The 16769-nt window shown below is 34.9% G+C and overlaps 1 protein-coding gene across 15 annotated transcripts in view; it reads right to left on the reverse strand.

Annotated features, from left to right (window-relative positions):
- The window catches only part of GPHN (gephyrin), a 270607-nt gene that overhangs the window by 122648 nt on the left and 131190 nt on the right, over window positions 1-16769 (reverse strand). For 9 of the 15 annotated variants that reach the window (XM_021401703.1, XM_021401702.1, XM_021401700.1 and 6 more), the window contains one exon: window positions 11931-12023. In XM_021401703.1, coding sequence (XP_021257378.1) covers window positions 11931-12023 — 93 coding nt within the window. Of the gene's footprint in view, window positions 1-3291; window positions 3331-11930; window positions 12024-16769 lie in introns of all 15 variants that reach the window. The other 6 variants (XM_021401692.1, XM_021401695.1, XM_021401691.1 and 3 more) reach the window with 1 other exon arrangement.

A 16769-nucleotide genomic window follows, 5' to 3' on the forward strand; every position in this document is an offset into this window, starting at 1 on the left:
AAGAGTGTTGATGAGTTAATAGCAGCTTCTCCTTAAGATATTGCAGGAAACAAAATTCCCAGAAGACAAAGAAATTTGCTTTCTCTGTCCTTCTCATCCCAGGAATCACTAACGTTAAACCTGCATGCAATGTAGATGTGTTGGAGAGAGACTGTAGTTTTAAGGTTTTCTGTTCAGGTATTAATTCTGTATACATAAATATCGATTTATCTGAGAGAAATAACTAGTCAGCTTATAGAAAAGTGGCAATTAGTTATTCATTTTTTTCATTCTTGAAAAGGAAGTTGTAGCCCTAAAACTCCTGGGCCAAATTTGGTCTCATTTATAAGATAGAAACTACAATGTATTCTTTCAAATAAACATATATATTTTTTTCAAAATGATTAAAATATTTTCACCATAGCTTGATCACTACAGATGAAAAGCTGATTTCCCTGGACATTTTTACCGTGAAGCTGCCTGAGTCAGCACTACATCAGTTTTCCAATAGGTACATTCTTCAACCAGGAAAACCGTGTACGTTCAAGGAAAAGCATGGTGTTTATCTATCTTTAGTTTCTGATTTTTTTCTGCATTTTGTCTAAAATTTATACATCCATACTATTTGGAAACAAGCCATTTTTCTGAAGTAACATTAATTAAGAGAAACTTTATTAATTGAAATGATACACCTGTGATGGTATGACTGGCAGTTCTTGGGGTAAGAAATGAGGTCAAGAACTGTCCAGCAGCCCTACAGTGCAAGAGTGAATGCTCTTCCTCTCTTCTAACGTCCTCAGCTGATGCCAGTTCTCAAACAACAGTCTAGGAAAGAAGCAAAACAGACACAGTAACGTCAAGAGTTAAAACCTTCAGAAAGTGAATTGCCACTGAGATCTGCTCTTCTAGCCGGAACCCTCAACAGTGCGAAGTTGGTGGGAAGTGAGAGACTGTGAGCCTGCTGTTTTTAAGAGTTTGCAAAGTTGTGAAAAAATATGTTTGGAGAAACAGGGAAGGGTTGGTAAGAGTGAGAAGCCTAGGACACCAAAGTGATATTATTGCCCTGAAGTTCCTTGGAGCCGAAGAAAGCAGAATAGCAGATTTTAAGAGGTCAGTGTGACATCAAGGAGAAAGTCCCTGCCTGCTCTTGCCATGGCTGTCTGCCACACTGGGAGCCATTCTCCAGTGGCAAGCTGGTGTCAGAAGCAAGCTGTGCTCTCATAGGGTATCTCTCAGATCCAACTGCTAGTCTGGCACAAGTGAAGAGGTACCGAGTCAAGGATGCTGGCTTGCTGGTAAGGTTTGACATCAGATAGTGTATTTAGGGTATCTCTGAAGATAGCAAGAAAACAACATATACCATATAACACATAATAATATATTGAGAGTTTAAAAGCTGAAGTTAATAGGATACGACAATTATTTTAAGTGTAGGAAGATTTCATCATGAAATTATGACAGGATTCATTATGAGAGAGTATTTACTCCAGTTAACTCCTAGTTAGTACTGGATTCAAAAGCATAATTTAAATTACAAACCCTCGTAATAAGTTAGAAACTGTTGCAGAACTAGGAAAACAGAGAACAAGTGAGTGGCATTGAAAGAAAAGAAGCAGAAAATTGTGCTTCATTCAGAAAGCTCTGTCAATGGTTTGTGAACCCTCACCATGGATCTTACATGTGTAGTCAATTCTTTGCTCTTAATCTGTGAAAAAGTGACAAAAAGGTTTTTGTAAACTAGTAACCAAATATTCTTCCAGTACAAAAAGTTCAGCGGAGTAGGAAACAACAACTAGAATACACTGCAGTTTGGTAATTCCCATACTGATCCGATGTCCTTTTTTAGGTTAGCTACAAACTTGTCCTTCAAATAAGAGACTTGTAATATTTTTTACTTAGCTCCTTTGATTCAGTGTCTATTGGGCATAGCTCGACATTCAGCCCTTAATCTCTCTGAGCCTCAGTAACATACTGTTTGCCTTTTTTTTCCTGTAATAACATACCTTCCATGGATTCTGCAAGAATTACCATATGTAACATAAGTGATTTGTTTCAGTGCTGAATTTGATAGCTTAACACAGCATTACCGAACAGTAATATCAAATGAGGTAATGGAGTAAAGATTAAGTAAGATTTAGGACCTTTTTTTTTTTTCTTTTTTGCTTGCTTGCTTTTTTTTTTTTTTTTTTGTAAGGAGGGAGGGGGATTTGAGTAAGCAGATCTATGAAAAAGCTGGATGCAGGTAGAGATCAGTTTTGGGGCTGACATGCTGAACTGAATCAGATCTTGATGGAGTCAGACAATATTTTTTCCCCATTCCTTACTTTTCTTCTTAATTTTTCAGACTGATGCATATTGAGGAATAAAATCTAGGCAGGTGGGCAGGACAATGTGACAAAAATGCCAGGCATAAAAGCAAGTGGACAGGAATGCAAAAGAGCAAGTATCAGTGAATAAGCAGACTCAAAGAGCAGCAAGGGGACACTATAATCAAGAAGCATGTGAAAAGGCAGGAGGAAAATGCCAGACATTCAGCAAGTTGATAAAGCAGTACCGAACAGCAGGTGGGCCAAGCAGCAGAAGAACAACTCCGCAGTCAGCAGATGCTCTCAGCAGGAAGGTGATGTCAGGCACTCCAAGTGGGAGACGGGGCAGTGGAAAACCATTACCCACGAGTAATCAGATACAAGGGACAATAAGGAGGCAATACATGCCATTCAGCAGATGGGCAGGGCAGGGGGTAGTCAGTGTCTAGCAATTAGCTAGTCAAGAGGTAATGCCAGACAGTCAGGCAAAGGGCCAAGATTTTGGGAGGACAATGTCATACAGCCAGCAGTAGAGAGAAGAGAAAGTAGTGAGTGCCAGGCAGTCCCCAGACAGGCAAGGTAGCAGAAGACCAATGCCCATGAATAATTGGATGCAACTGTCAGCAAGGATAAAACGTAAGCCTGTTAACCAACTGACAAGGCAGCAGGGTGACAGTGCTTTTTCAATAACTTAAGGTACCATGAGTGAAAAAGTCCCAAGAATCTAGATGCTCACCCTCTGATAACGTGATTAGATCAACAGAGTGAACCATGAAAATCCACGGGAGAATAGCACACAAATGGAAACAGCAGATGAGTCTGACCCTAGCACTTGGGGAGGCCGTGGGACCTTCCTATAAAACAAAAATATGAGAATCCACAAGAAAATCAAACAAATGGGAAAAATGCGTCTAAGTGCTATTTCTGATGATGATTTAAAAAGCAAAAAAATACTAGCAAAGAATTAGTTTGGAAATGATTGAGTGGGATTGAAGATGTTGCTTACCCCTCTCTGGAGCCCACATAATGGGAATGTTGGGAATTTCTGCAGCAGAAAAACAGAAGAGAAAAGGGATTTCTAACTCCCAGTTCAAGGAAAGCATGTAAATTTAGGACTGGGTAACCTCTTAGGGCAAAAAATAAAAATTCAGCTGAATCTTTGTCCATCCCCAGATACATGCCTTTACTGAGGTTTGTGAAAAATTTAAGAAGCCCACATTCACTTTCATCTTATGAACTCCCACCCTTATTTCCCCAAACCACACTTACCTCTAGCACAAGGTGTGTAAGAGGGGAAAGGGAATGGTCTTGTGAGCTCATTCCCATATCCACTGCAAAATAGCTTGTGAAGATGACGAGGAGTACCCACTGGCCAGAGTTGGCCATTCATGAGATAAACTGAACAAGTTATTAACTGTTACTCATCACTAGTGTAGGCTGGTGTTTGAATTTGGCCTAGATAAATCCACACGCTAAAGAATAGCTTTAGTCTTCTAAGTCTTGTGGGATAATCTATGGCAAGAGTTGCAAAAATCCAGCACATGATGCACAGAGCACTCTGTTATTAAACATGGCTGTTTTTTGTAAACAAATTCTTTTTCAGAAACACATAATCAACTCTGGAATGTAAGAACTGAGAAAAAAGCAGTAAAGAAATTCAGTAATTTAACTCATCTGTCATTTCAGTCATGGGTCGTCTCCCTAGTCACCAAAAGGAAAGCGAACAGAAATCAAACTTTGCTATTACTGTTCTCTTTTAAGCCTATGTTATGTGTGCACTTAACTGCTTATATATTAACTTCTAATACTAATATTGAAAACCTACACTCATTTTGATCAGGCAGGAATACACAACAAGAAGCAAACTCCTCCCTCTCATGCAAACCGTGAAGAACCTCAGACACAATAAAGGAATCAATAGTACTAATGTGCACTGCTGAATTATGAATTGGAAAGGTCACAGAAACAGTATTGCTACGTATTCATAAGCAACAAAGCTTTTAAGGAATACATTACAGTAGTAACAGACTAAGCTGATGAAACATTATTCATACTAACGCTCTGGGTATCAGCCATTCATTTGCCTTCCAGCCAAGTAAGGCACAGGAATAGCAGACATTAATATAACCTTAGATGCAGAAATCGTAGAATAGAAACTTCTTCCATATCCAAACTTCCCTGTATCACACACTGCTGGGCTTGGAATGGAGTGGTAGAAAACTGAAGCAGAGGAGGCTAAGAGATCTACATTATCTGAGTAGTGAAGGCATAAACTAGCGAGGAGCAACATAGTATAAATGACTGAGCAAGAGCAGGCAGTGATACTACAAAGCAGAAGGTATTTAGAGCACAAAAGCACACAACAGGCAGTTTTATCAAATCCTGACTTTGTGGCTAGCAGCAGCTAGAGCTAGCTGAATCGCATTAAGAGTAAAATTGCTAGCACCTTCTCTCCAAAGGGAGATCTTTCAAGGCTCAATGAAAATGAACTATCACAAACTGATCTTAGAGAACCACTGTGGAAGAAAAAATGTACTTTCTACATTCAGTAGACGTTTAAACATCAATAATAAGTAGAATACAGCAGATCACGCTCCTCACTACCAATTTTGGTATTCACCCTACAAAACAGTTGGGAAAAAGAATATATGCATATGCATGAAGTGAGAAGAAGCTGAAACAACTGTGACTGGTCTGAACTAACATTAAAAATGTACTATTTTCTAATTGATATTTGATAAGACTTCTGTGTTTGAATGACTACATAGCCATGTTTTTCTCTCCAAATACTTTTAATTAACACTTTGCTAAAGAAGCTGCATTGTTCCATGTGGTAGGAGTTTGCAGAAGCAGGTACAGGCACAGTTATGATCCAGTTTCTTTTTGATTAGTGGCTGAAAGTGCTCCTGCACAACAGGCAAGGAGCAAATGAGAAATTTTCTACTGTTCAATAAGCATTAGTTCAAATGATAAACTATTCTAACAGAGTTACTTTTGTATTCTGGTGAACTTAGGCCAAAAGGACTAACTCGATTTTTAATACATCTTAAATTCAAATTAGCAGTTGTCTTCTAGTTATCATTTCTTTAAGCTGCCTTCAGAAAGATTTTCTGTTAATTTTCTCCTTATTAAGCTTCTATTAAACTATTTGAAATAATCCAGGATTGGAAAAAAATGATAAATTAAGGGTGGGAATTGCATAATCACAAGCCTAACAATGTTTTCAATATTATTTTACCTTAACCTGATGTTTAATTTTGTTTAGTTCCCTATTACCTGTTGCGAAGAGATCTTCCAAAGGAAATGCCTAAAAGGCAGAAATCCCCAAAGTCCCAAGTTGGAAATTTCATTATGCAGAGGAACTATGGCAAACAAAGACTTCTCCTCCAGTTAAAGAAAAAAAAAGACTGCAAGATCTATTCCCTGAGGCAGTTACACTGCTAACAGAGCCAAGCCAGCTAATTTAAATTAATGAAGACACATCAATATGAGCTCTGGTCACTACATTGAAAGCACACACAATGTATCAGCAATGCCAATCGGAGGAGAACCCGTTCCTTTGATAAGCAGTAAACTATGACCATATTGTTCTTTTGGGTGTATTTTTAAAAGTATTTGAGATCACCAGGGTATGAACAATTTGTCCACCCACTTTCATTTTTAAATTACCTTGGAACAAAAATGTAATTGGAAAATTTATGATACAGAAGTGAGATTTCCTGGCTTGTTACTGTGGCTTTGCTTCTCGCTGTACGAAACATTTGAATTTCCTACTGTTGTTTTATTACTTTCCTTTTTTTTTTCTGTTGACAATGCTTGCTTGCAAATATCCTATAATTACCCAAAAGACAGAAGGAAAGATAAAATAAAACAAATGAAATTTGATCTTCAAATGGTCACAAATATCCTGAAGTATTTGACAGGAATTCTATTCTTATTATCTCTAGGACATGATAGTCAGATTGCTTTAAAAAGTAGGTTAAAAAAATCAATTAAAGGTTTTGAAATATCCCAACATCCTCAGCCAATATTATCAATGTTTTGCATTTTCAAAAAAAGAGAGAGAAGTAATTTACATAATCTTTTGGAGTCAGGAAAGACAATTGCTTATGCATTAATTTCAGGATCCATTTGATTCAAATTATCTCTTCATTTAACACATACAGAACATTAGAACCTAGTATGGCTTTTCTATACATGATAACTCATTAATTCTCATCCATTTGACAGGGTTGAAGCAGAGAATATAGCTTTCTTTTTTTTTGGGGGGGGGGTGGGTGGGGGATGGGGGGGGATGCAGCTTGATTGTATGATTAATCTCTCATTGTTAAAAAACACCAACAAAGTTACACACAAAACCAATCCAAACGCAGGAAAAATTCCATTATGATTGTTTCCTTACTGAACTTTTCTGGCTTAGGCTTCATATTAGCAGCTGTTGTTACACCACTTCAGCAGACTACCAGAGCCTTTGGTACCTAAGATTTCCTAAGAAACTTCAACAAGAGAAGAAAAACTGCTTTTCAGGACTTCTCAAGTCAGCTAAATCAACTTGGAGTTTCCTAAGACCCAGGTGTTTCTGCAAGCTCACAGAGTACTGCTGTTTCTCAGTGACATTGGTAACAGTTACTTGGTGAAAGCTGTTCTGCAATTGCTCTACTGTAATACTGCGTTCCAAACCTGAGATGTAAAACCTAGCTATAGAATTACTGGTTAAATCAATAGAGCACAGAAACATATTTGGATTTCTGTAACTTCCAATACAGTGTTTCAAAATCTTAATTTTATTAAAAAACTAAATTAGAGTGGATAAAAAGACTTAATCATCTAAGCTAGGAACTGCCTGGAAATCTTAAAAAAAAAAAAAAAAAAAAAAAAAAAGAATGATGCTGATACAATTCTAATGTAACAGAACTCAAGAGTTTATCACAGAGGAGTCTACTCCACTGAAGTGTCTCTGTTGCCTAGATACACCTGGCAAGCTCTCATAATTCAGACCCTTAAAGAGCAAGAAATACGGAGTACAATAGTTCTCGGAAGGTCTGACTGCAAGTTACAGGAGCAGTAAGCATACAAGCACAGCATACTTCATCATATAATATCTCCACAAAGAAATTACACTTAACAGGGAGTAAAATCTCCATGAAGAGAAATGGAAAACTGCAGTCTTAAGACAGACCACAAAAATACATGTTAAAAAAAAAAAAACTGATGGGTAGATTGAATATTGATAGTGAAAAACTGAAACAACAGCCTGGGTAATTAGAGGTTGTATATTTGATTGTATTCCTACCATCAAATGACTGACGTCCCATACAAGGTGAAGACTTCATTTCTCCTCACTATGGAGCCAGCATGAGGTGACAAGACATTGTAAAAAGAGTTTCTTGTGGCTCAGTAGCCACACGAAGAAGAGTTGAATACTGTTAAAAAAAGCACAGAAGTGCTCCCTTACTCATAAGGAACACTACTAGAAATCTTGCTGGTCTGGAAAGGCACTATTTAAGCCAGGGAGGATGTAAATGACTACATAACAATTCTTCATAGTTGAAGTAATCATGTATTAAGCGGAAATTGTTATGTGAAATATCTCAATGGATTAGAGTTAATCTGAGGGTAACACATGAGTTACTGTGAGAATACATCTATAACACCACAAATCTCACTGCATAACAAGTACCTTGCTTCATTAACAAAGTTGAAGAGAAAACAAACCAACAGAAAGAAAGCATATGAAAATTACAAACAGTACAGAGTAGGAAGACTGTAAACGCTGCTCAGAACAGAGAAATGGAATTACAGAGAAATTAAAATAGTCTGTAGAAATAAAATGGAATTTGGAATTTTGGAATTTGGAAAGCAAAATATTTGAAGAAAAATTCACACTAAATTCAAAGGAGAAACTCAGGAAACAGTATTAGTGAAAGACACCTGAGGGAACTGCAGAATAGAGATTCCTCTCCAGAGGTGGTGTTTGTGTGGCTAGGTTTGGAATATTTTGTTCATTCTGAGCAGTCTTTTTTTCAAAAAAAATGCTGACAAACAGGAGTTCCAGAGAATACCGTTGTTTTATTTTTTTCATTGACTTCTTTGATGAAAGAATAAATAGGTATGCATATATTTTCAGATTAAATGAAGACAGGTATGCCTCCAAATATATTTTTTAAAAGTCTATAAATATTGTGGAATATAACCAGCAAGAACTAAAAGGCATATTCATCATTTTTCCAGAGCAGAGGAAAATAAATAAAACTATGAGAAATCATCTGCAAGGTTTTTCATGATAGGAAAGACCTCTTCCATGCTTCTTCTCTGAAAGTATTGTCTTAAAATTTCAGAGCTCACAATTATCTGCAGTGTATTTGAACTGTTTGTGAAAATACACAGCAAGAGCTCAAAGATTTCTAGCATCAGTCTAGCCTAGGCTGACCCCCTACTGCTGTTATCTAAGTAAATAAAACTAGTTTTATATGGAGGCTAACAAGACTTGTGAGCTACAGGAGAGACGTAGGATAAGAAAACAGCCAGAAGACTGTTAAGACATAGGCAAATTAATTTTGCAAAAGAATAAATATAAAAATAGAGAAGATGGAAGACAGAAGACAACACAGAGTGCCTGAATGCATTTTTCCCTCATGCTGACTGACAGCAATAGAGAAAATACGTTTATGTATCAGAAGGAAACTTAGTGATCGAAAAATTTACCACATTAATATTTAAAAAAAAAATACTGTATACTATCATTAATATCCTGTAAAAACTTTGTTAAGTATTGTAGTTTCAAGTAGAAAATGTCTGCATCTGGAAATACAAAAGTTTCCCAAATAACCTGGACAATCTGTAATACCTTGATCACTGTCCAGCAACATTCATATATCAAACAGACCGTATGAGCATTTCCAGTATGGACTGAAATAGTGTCCCCACAAATGATATGCAACATGAAGATGGTAAAAAAAATGTTCAAACATCTACAAAATTAAGCCTCTACTCTTGACCATGAACTGTCACAGTAGTTGAGGGACTACAGCATTCATTACTAACATCTACAAGAGTTTCCTTCAAATTCAGGCATCCACTGACTGTTTTGATTTTAATCTATCCACATTCATTTCATTGCTTATAGTCGTATAGGCAAGGAGGCAAAGGATATTCCATCTGCCTAGTTCAACATCTACTACTGAAAACACAGATCCTAACATCTAAATTAAAAGCTTCTCCTCATCTACTCACTAGACCTTTGCAATAAATTAAGGAACCAGAGATAGATAATCAAAATCAGATAGCCTGACTACCCTTCAAGTCATCTATTTTGTTGCAAGAAAAAAAGTCATAATAAATCATTGAAACAATGCAATAATCTTGTAGTGTTCAGATATAGTGTTCAAAATTCAAAGTGAGTGAGGAAACAGTAATTTTGGTTTTTTGAACTTGATCACAAACTTATGAAGTTTCAAACCAATTTTAATAGATACATTATGCTGGGCACTTAATTTAAATTTAATCAGTAAAAAAATTTAAGTAATTATTTGGGCTGCAAATACTCTCAGAAATCAACTTTATCTTGTACAGTACAATAGCAATTATCTATCAATGATTAGAAAAGAAAGCAGAAAGCTGTGCTTTCTAATTGAAACTGTAGAAAGGTTAAGGAGAAGCAGGATTTAATCATTCCAGTTGAAATAGGACCTGATGGACTGCTATCCCTAACCTCAGGAAAAAATGTTCACATGTCTTCCACAATCAGATTCAATTATTAGTAGGTTTAAAACCATGTCTTAAAGATGACATCTCACTAGCACAATGTCATGATCACATCATTTAATTATCAGTTTAGTAATGACAGGTAAGCATGCTGTACGAACACCATCCACATAAGATAATAAAAGGCACTCATTACACAATACATTCCTACAATAACTTTTTCTGGAAGTTTGTTATTGCACACTTGATGTTGACATATTGAATTTTTCCATTCTGAGATATCTATCTCCTTGACCCAAAACAAATGTAATATTTTACTTATGACACAAATTGGAAAACTGATTTTCTTCCCTTTAAACACTTACATCAATGTGCTACTATTAAATAGATACAAACAACAAAGATAATTTTTTTTAAATGGGTCACTGTAACATCTAACCTAGTCAAACAAACAATCACCACCTGTATTAAATAATTAGTTTGAGTAACAGCAATGAATCAATGTAAGGAGAACACCAGATATTTTAATGTCAAGTTCTCATTTGTTAATTCCTTGGCCCAAACACTGCTTAAGAATCTGTAACTCATTTTAAGCAGTTTGAAATGCTTCCTCTGGCACTACTACTCAACTCTGCATAAAGTTAATAAATCAGAAAAATTGGAGCAGGAATTTCACCTTCCTTTTACACAGTGCTGGTATACAGCCTCGTAAACTATTATGCTACTTTGCAAGTAAGAGACCAATGAAATCAATGCACTTTTCACTTTTATGTTGCTTTACCAATGTGAATCACCTGTAAATTGAGTTTCACTAGCTAGTACGCTATGTTATCTCATACTGTCTCCATTCTCTTTTACAGAGATCCTTACGTTTTAGCTAAGGCTTCTAGTATGCAATCTAAAATCATCAGAAATATATAAGCATTTACTTAACATTTTTCTTTTAGTTACACAAATACTATACAGCAAATTAAAAGCATCTAAATATTCCTAATGAAAGCAAGTTAAACTGCAGTCAGGTTTAACAGAACGCTTTCGTAGATAAAGAGGATTGTAGGTTATAATGGACTAAAAACTACTCTTAAAAGCATATGCAATCGTAAACTCACATGAGCACTTAAGTGAAAACTAAATATGCTAAATTATAAACACTTCAGGCATTGAGTTGTATTTCTGCCCTTTAGTGAATGTAAGCATATCAAAGAAGGTATGTGATTTTATAAGTTCAAATTAACCTATTTAGAACCATAAATACCAATTAATTCAATAACAGTTATCATTTCATGGCCAAGAGGTTATTTGGTTAAGTTTCATCTGTGTAGATGTAGGTCTTTTTTCCTTACCTTAGCTCCACAGAAGTGAAAAGTAACTGAATTTCCTGTGTAATATTTACTGATGCAGGTTACCTCCATTTCCGCCTGTTTAGGTTTTTGACAATGTGGTTTCAAGTGAAGCAATAGCAGCTTTACACAGAATTTTTCCCCCTACAATCTATTTCCCATTTTCTAACCTATGAAGTTGTCAATGTAGAAGACTTTAAGGGAGAATTAAAGGAACTCTTTCATCTCACTTTTCTTGCGTAAGACACAAGAAATGTAACATGTATGTTTTTTATTTAGCAGTGTTGTGCTGCAGTGCTAAAGAAAATTACACCACAGCTGTTAGAATTCTACTTTGATTCTACTGGAACTGGAAATCCCTTTTACTATGTCACATCTTAGTCTGAAAATTGTTTTGGGTTAGAAACCAAGGTCATATTAATTCTCATGTTGTATTCCCTATAGCATATTCTACTTCCAAATTGTGTATCACTTGACCTGTCTAGAGATACTGCAAAGTTAAGTTACTGAGGAAACTTCAGAAATAATTAATATTCCCACCCAACAATTTATACATTTCTACATCAAAGGGCACATTTTTCTTATTCCAGGAGTAACTCACCTCTGGGGTGACATCTCGTGGTGCAAACCCTGTTCCTCCAGTTGTTAAAATCAAATTAAGTTCCTTTTCATCACACCAATCTATCAGCGTCTCCTGAAAGAAAAGATGAAAGCTGTCAGATTTAGCAAGTAATACCTGGGATACATTTATCTCAGAAAACATCTGAAGAATTGTCTTGAAAAATAAACAGAGACACATGAAATAAATCAAAGCAATAGTAAAAGCACTCATGACATTTTCAACAAATACTCAACCACTATTTATAACCAACATATGGCAGAATAATACAATCAGTCATAATATTTTTGGAAATCAAAACTGGAATTCTGTTCTCCATCTCTTGTCCTAAAATGGAAAACAAGAACTCATGGTTGTTCATTTTTATCAGTTTTTATTTTCATTCTGAGATATAATCACAATTCTTCAACACACATAAATAGAGTACACGCATTTAATTTGGGTAATATGCTCGATCCTTATAACAATAACTTTAGTTTCTGTCTTTGCTCTACTTTTTAACAGCCTGAACAAAGCAAGAACTACTTATCTGTACATTTGACTATTAAAAGATGCAGTAAGACACCTGATGCAGCAATCCATACGCTATTCCTTATAACTATGTTTTCTTTACTTCTTATAACATCTCAATAGGACTGCACATGCTGATTCCAAAGCTGGAATAAGAAAGCTTAAGAGATCTGTCATGTACACTTAATATCTTAGAGTACCATAGAACTCATGATACTAGAGAAATGTTAAGTTTGATTTGCATTCATTTTTTAAATGATATTTTAAACTACTTTTCTAACTGTGACCAAAAAAACTGTGACATAAGCAGAAAATGTATTTAGTCTCAATGTGATTATATCACTTATCCTTCATATGCTATCATGGGCAAGCAAAGCAGCTGAGCATCTGCTTGGAGCTCCAAATTAACTGATGTGTACCTACGCATTACACAGCAGAGTAACCACTGGCAGAAATCAGACTGATTACTTACACAGCTATCCTTACTCTCTTAAAATCAAACAAAGGCAACTGCAGCAATTGAAATTGTTAATTTCAATAACACAGACATGTATCAGAAAAGTTTTTTTTTTAAAACAGATGATATCTTCTCTGAGCTATTTTATCATCTAAAGACATATTTATCTTGACTATCAACACCAGCAAATATCAGGGAACACTTGAGAGAATGTCAGCATAGAAATGCTGTTTGGCAAAGTGAGAGCTTGACTTTACATAAATATATATGTAAATGTATATATATGTATATATATGTGTGTATATATATATATTTAAATTAACATAATCAAGAATAAATTGTCAGCATAAAACAAGGAGAGGTATAGTGAGGGTTTTATGAATCATTCATTTTTATATAAAATAAAACCTGACAAAATCCAACAAATTTTGAAGTGAAAATAATTCTTTCATTTGTTCTCATACAGCTCAACAATACTCCAGTTAACAGGGAAAAAAAAAACACTGTTGTGAATAGCATATAGAAAGCTAAAGAAATCATTATATACCTCAACTTTTCACATAAACTGAGCATATAATTTGTTTCATTATCTTACATATAATTATTTCTCAAGTTCTACTTAGAGTAAAAAAAAAGCATAAGCTTTCAGTAAGACTTTTGGCTATGAAGCGATAAGCTAGTGTTTCACTGTATTTTAGAATACGTACCTCTTAGATCTTTTAAAAACACAGAAAAATACCTGAGACTGATATTCAGTTTGTTTATTTCTCTCTACCCCACAAAATATTCTCCTTTACATTTTAAATATCTAAAAAAAGAAAGCACTACTCTGATCAGTCGAGGAAGAAAGGCTACTTCTGTTCACTTCACTGCTTCAAGCATTCTGGCTGTATATGCCGTTCGCTTTTCACAGACACCAATTCACTGTGTCCTCAAATTAGAATTCCTCCAGATCACTGATCTGATACTTGGCTTGACTGATGCTATACAAATAAAATGATTATATAGCAATTTGTGCATTAAGATACTCTAGATCCAAAATCCAAGGCCACAGGATACATTTCTATTGTACCACATGTAAGCTAATGTTACGGACTTTCAGTCAAGTAATAGCTACATGACTTTCAGACATACATCCCTCAGTGAATGTAACTTCAGCATCTCAATGTCCAAGATGCAAAACTGTCATTAAACTGAGTGGCTGTACAATGGGTGAGTCACAGAATCTTGGCCAGTGCCTTCTATATTTAAAACATTTTAAAATATTCTAGGACTCAAGCATATCTTTCACAAAACCAACCAGCCTTGACCAGAATTAGACAAGAGATTGAAAATACATCACATTTGGTATGGTGTTTCAACAGTTATTCACGTTTTTCATTAAGTATTTGCTGTAACTGTTTCATTATTTCTGTTGGACCTCTCCATGATACCCAAGAACCCAGCTTATAGAATTCTAAACAGAATGGTTAGAAAGTGTTTTGTTTTCTTTTTCAAAATCCATTAATGTACCACTCTCTAATATCTACATATAAATGAACAGAATAAACAACTAGGGATTACAGGGGCCCTACATGAAAATTCTGTATTTCTCCAACATAGACGTTATGAAATTCACTTGCTTTGTAAAATTATGTAACTTCTTTCTTCACACATAAATCTTGTTTACTCTACGACAGTGTGTTTCAAAATACAAGCAAAAAATATATAACTTTTAAATAAATGTTCTTAGTCACATAAGTTATTTACAGTATGTCCTTAAAGCTGTGATTACTTTCCTTAGCAATCCAGGTGAAAAAATAAGAGTTGTACTAAACATCATAATGAATATTAATTTAGTTTTCTTTTATGATGATATGACATAACCCTAATGGAAAAATTATAATGAGTAAGAACATGGAAAAAATATATCAATGAAGAGAAACTCTGCACAGTGGCAAATTTGGTAAGAAAACTGGATGCAATTTTGACCGCTGAGTTTCAGGAACTCAGAAATTGGCAGACTAGGATCTTATAAGAACTTTTTCTTGGTCCTGTGGCTTGAACTACTCCAGGCTCCAACTCAACACTGATATCATATCAAAAGAGAACATATGCAATTCTTCATGAATCAGAAACTCACAACAAAACACACAAACTCAAAGCAGATGAATAAATAAAAGATTGAAAGAGCCTTAGAAATGTTAAGTTACTCTTTGAATTAATTTCGTATTTTTTACCCTTTTTCTTGTGAAGATTCTATTTCTTATGCTCATGACTTTTAACTTATTACTTGAAAGTTTTACTGAAATGTGCATGTATGAAGATACTCCTATGTGTGGAGCAACAACTCTGCAAATAATCAAGCTTAAAATGATTTACGAATGTCAGAAAATGAAATACTAAAATACCATGAAAACACACTACGCATTTTCTGGTACCTCCACCCCTTCTTTTCTTTCCCCATCAAAAAAGGCATAAAGTAACATAAATAGTAGAACTGTTTTCAGAGCATAATTACTGCAGTCAAAAGACTTGGATAACACCCAAGTAAATATTTCAATGTCTGTAAACAGAGCTTTTCATCTTTTGTTATTTTGCTGACCATTGTAGTCTTCTGAAAATATATTTGCAGTTTTCAGCATCACAGTCGATTTTTTTATTTTTTTTTAAATATTACTTTCTAAATAGTAAGCTAACATTAGACAGAAAGTAGTAAAAGCACAACTATTCTACTGAAATGAAAAGCTGAAGGAAAAAATGTCATAAAAATGTACTCCATAAAAGGTTTACTTTTTTTTTTAATGGAAATTTAGTTATAGACATTTTTCATTATGAAATAAATTGCAGCTATCAAAAAATTCAAGGCTCAACACACCTATGAAGCCTGTAATGCAACCATTTTTAAAAACTATTACTTGTTATAATTATCCCTAAAAGGAGGGAGAAAAAAAGAAGGGACTGAAGTGCAATGTTCAACAGAGTTCATCAATTCAAATGTGAAAGTAAACCAAAGAAATGTGCAAACACTGAAGTGTTTGCCCATCAAACCACCAGTACTAGGATAGACAACACTTTTTGACGACTGATACCAGGAAAAGAAATTTCAAACTATTTCACTAGAGAATGGTAAACACATAATAGGTCTCATGCAAGATTGACTCCAGAATGAGACATTGAAAAACTGCACTTCTATTTTGTGATTTGCTCTCAGAAAGGAGAAATTCTTAATTCTGACTAATTACAGAGAGATATCAGTCATTCTACAAAGAAGAAAAACTGATTTGTTGGTATGCTTTATCAGATTGAATTAAAATCTAGAATAGGGTCTAGATAAGATGCAAAACATCAGTCTACATATGCAGTACGGTACAAGAATTATTGGCTTCCTTCTGTAACAAAATCTGCTTCCATTTACAGTTGGTACCACTGGTATTCTCCAAGAGTGGATACTGAACTCTTGAAATGACGACTGCTCACTTGAGAGGATCTGACAACTCCAGCATTAAGAGTTTTTGAAGCAACTTTCATGTCCACTCTGAATTTGGCAGATGTATACATTTATGTGGGCATATATGCACACGTGCTCATCTTTATATAATAAAAATATACTAGCAAAAGCAACAAAATTAAATGCGCTTCATTTTTCTCAGTTGTAAAGATCTCTAAAATGTTTATTAACTAAAATAAAAATTACTGAAGTTATAAACACTCAAGTATCTTTGTTAAGACTTTATTTGAAACCACTTCAAAACTAAATAAAAGAAAAACGCCTCCTTGCCAATATTACTCTGCCCTCCCTGATTATTCCTAAAACAATACAAGTTAATAAAGCAGTTGGAATAAAAAGAAAAAGGAAAAAGCATAAAACAATG

Source organism: Numida meleagris, chromosome 6, assembly GCF_002078875.1.
Source record: "Numida meleagris isolate 19003 breed g44 Domestic line chromosome 6, NumMel1.0, whole genome shotgun sequence".
Classification (NCBI taxonomy): Eukaryota; Metazoa; Chordata; class Aves; order Galliformes; family Numididae; genus Numida; species Numida meleagris.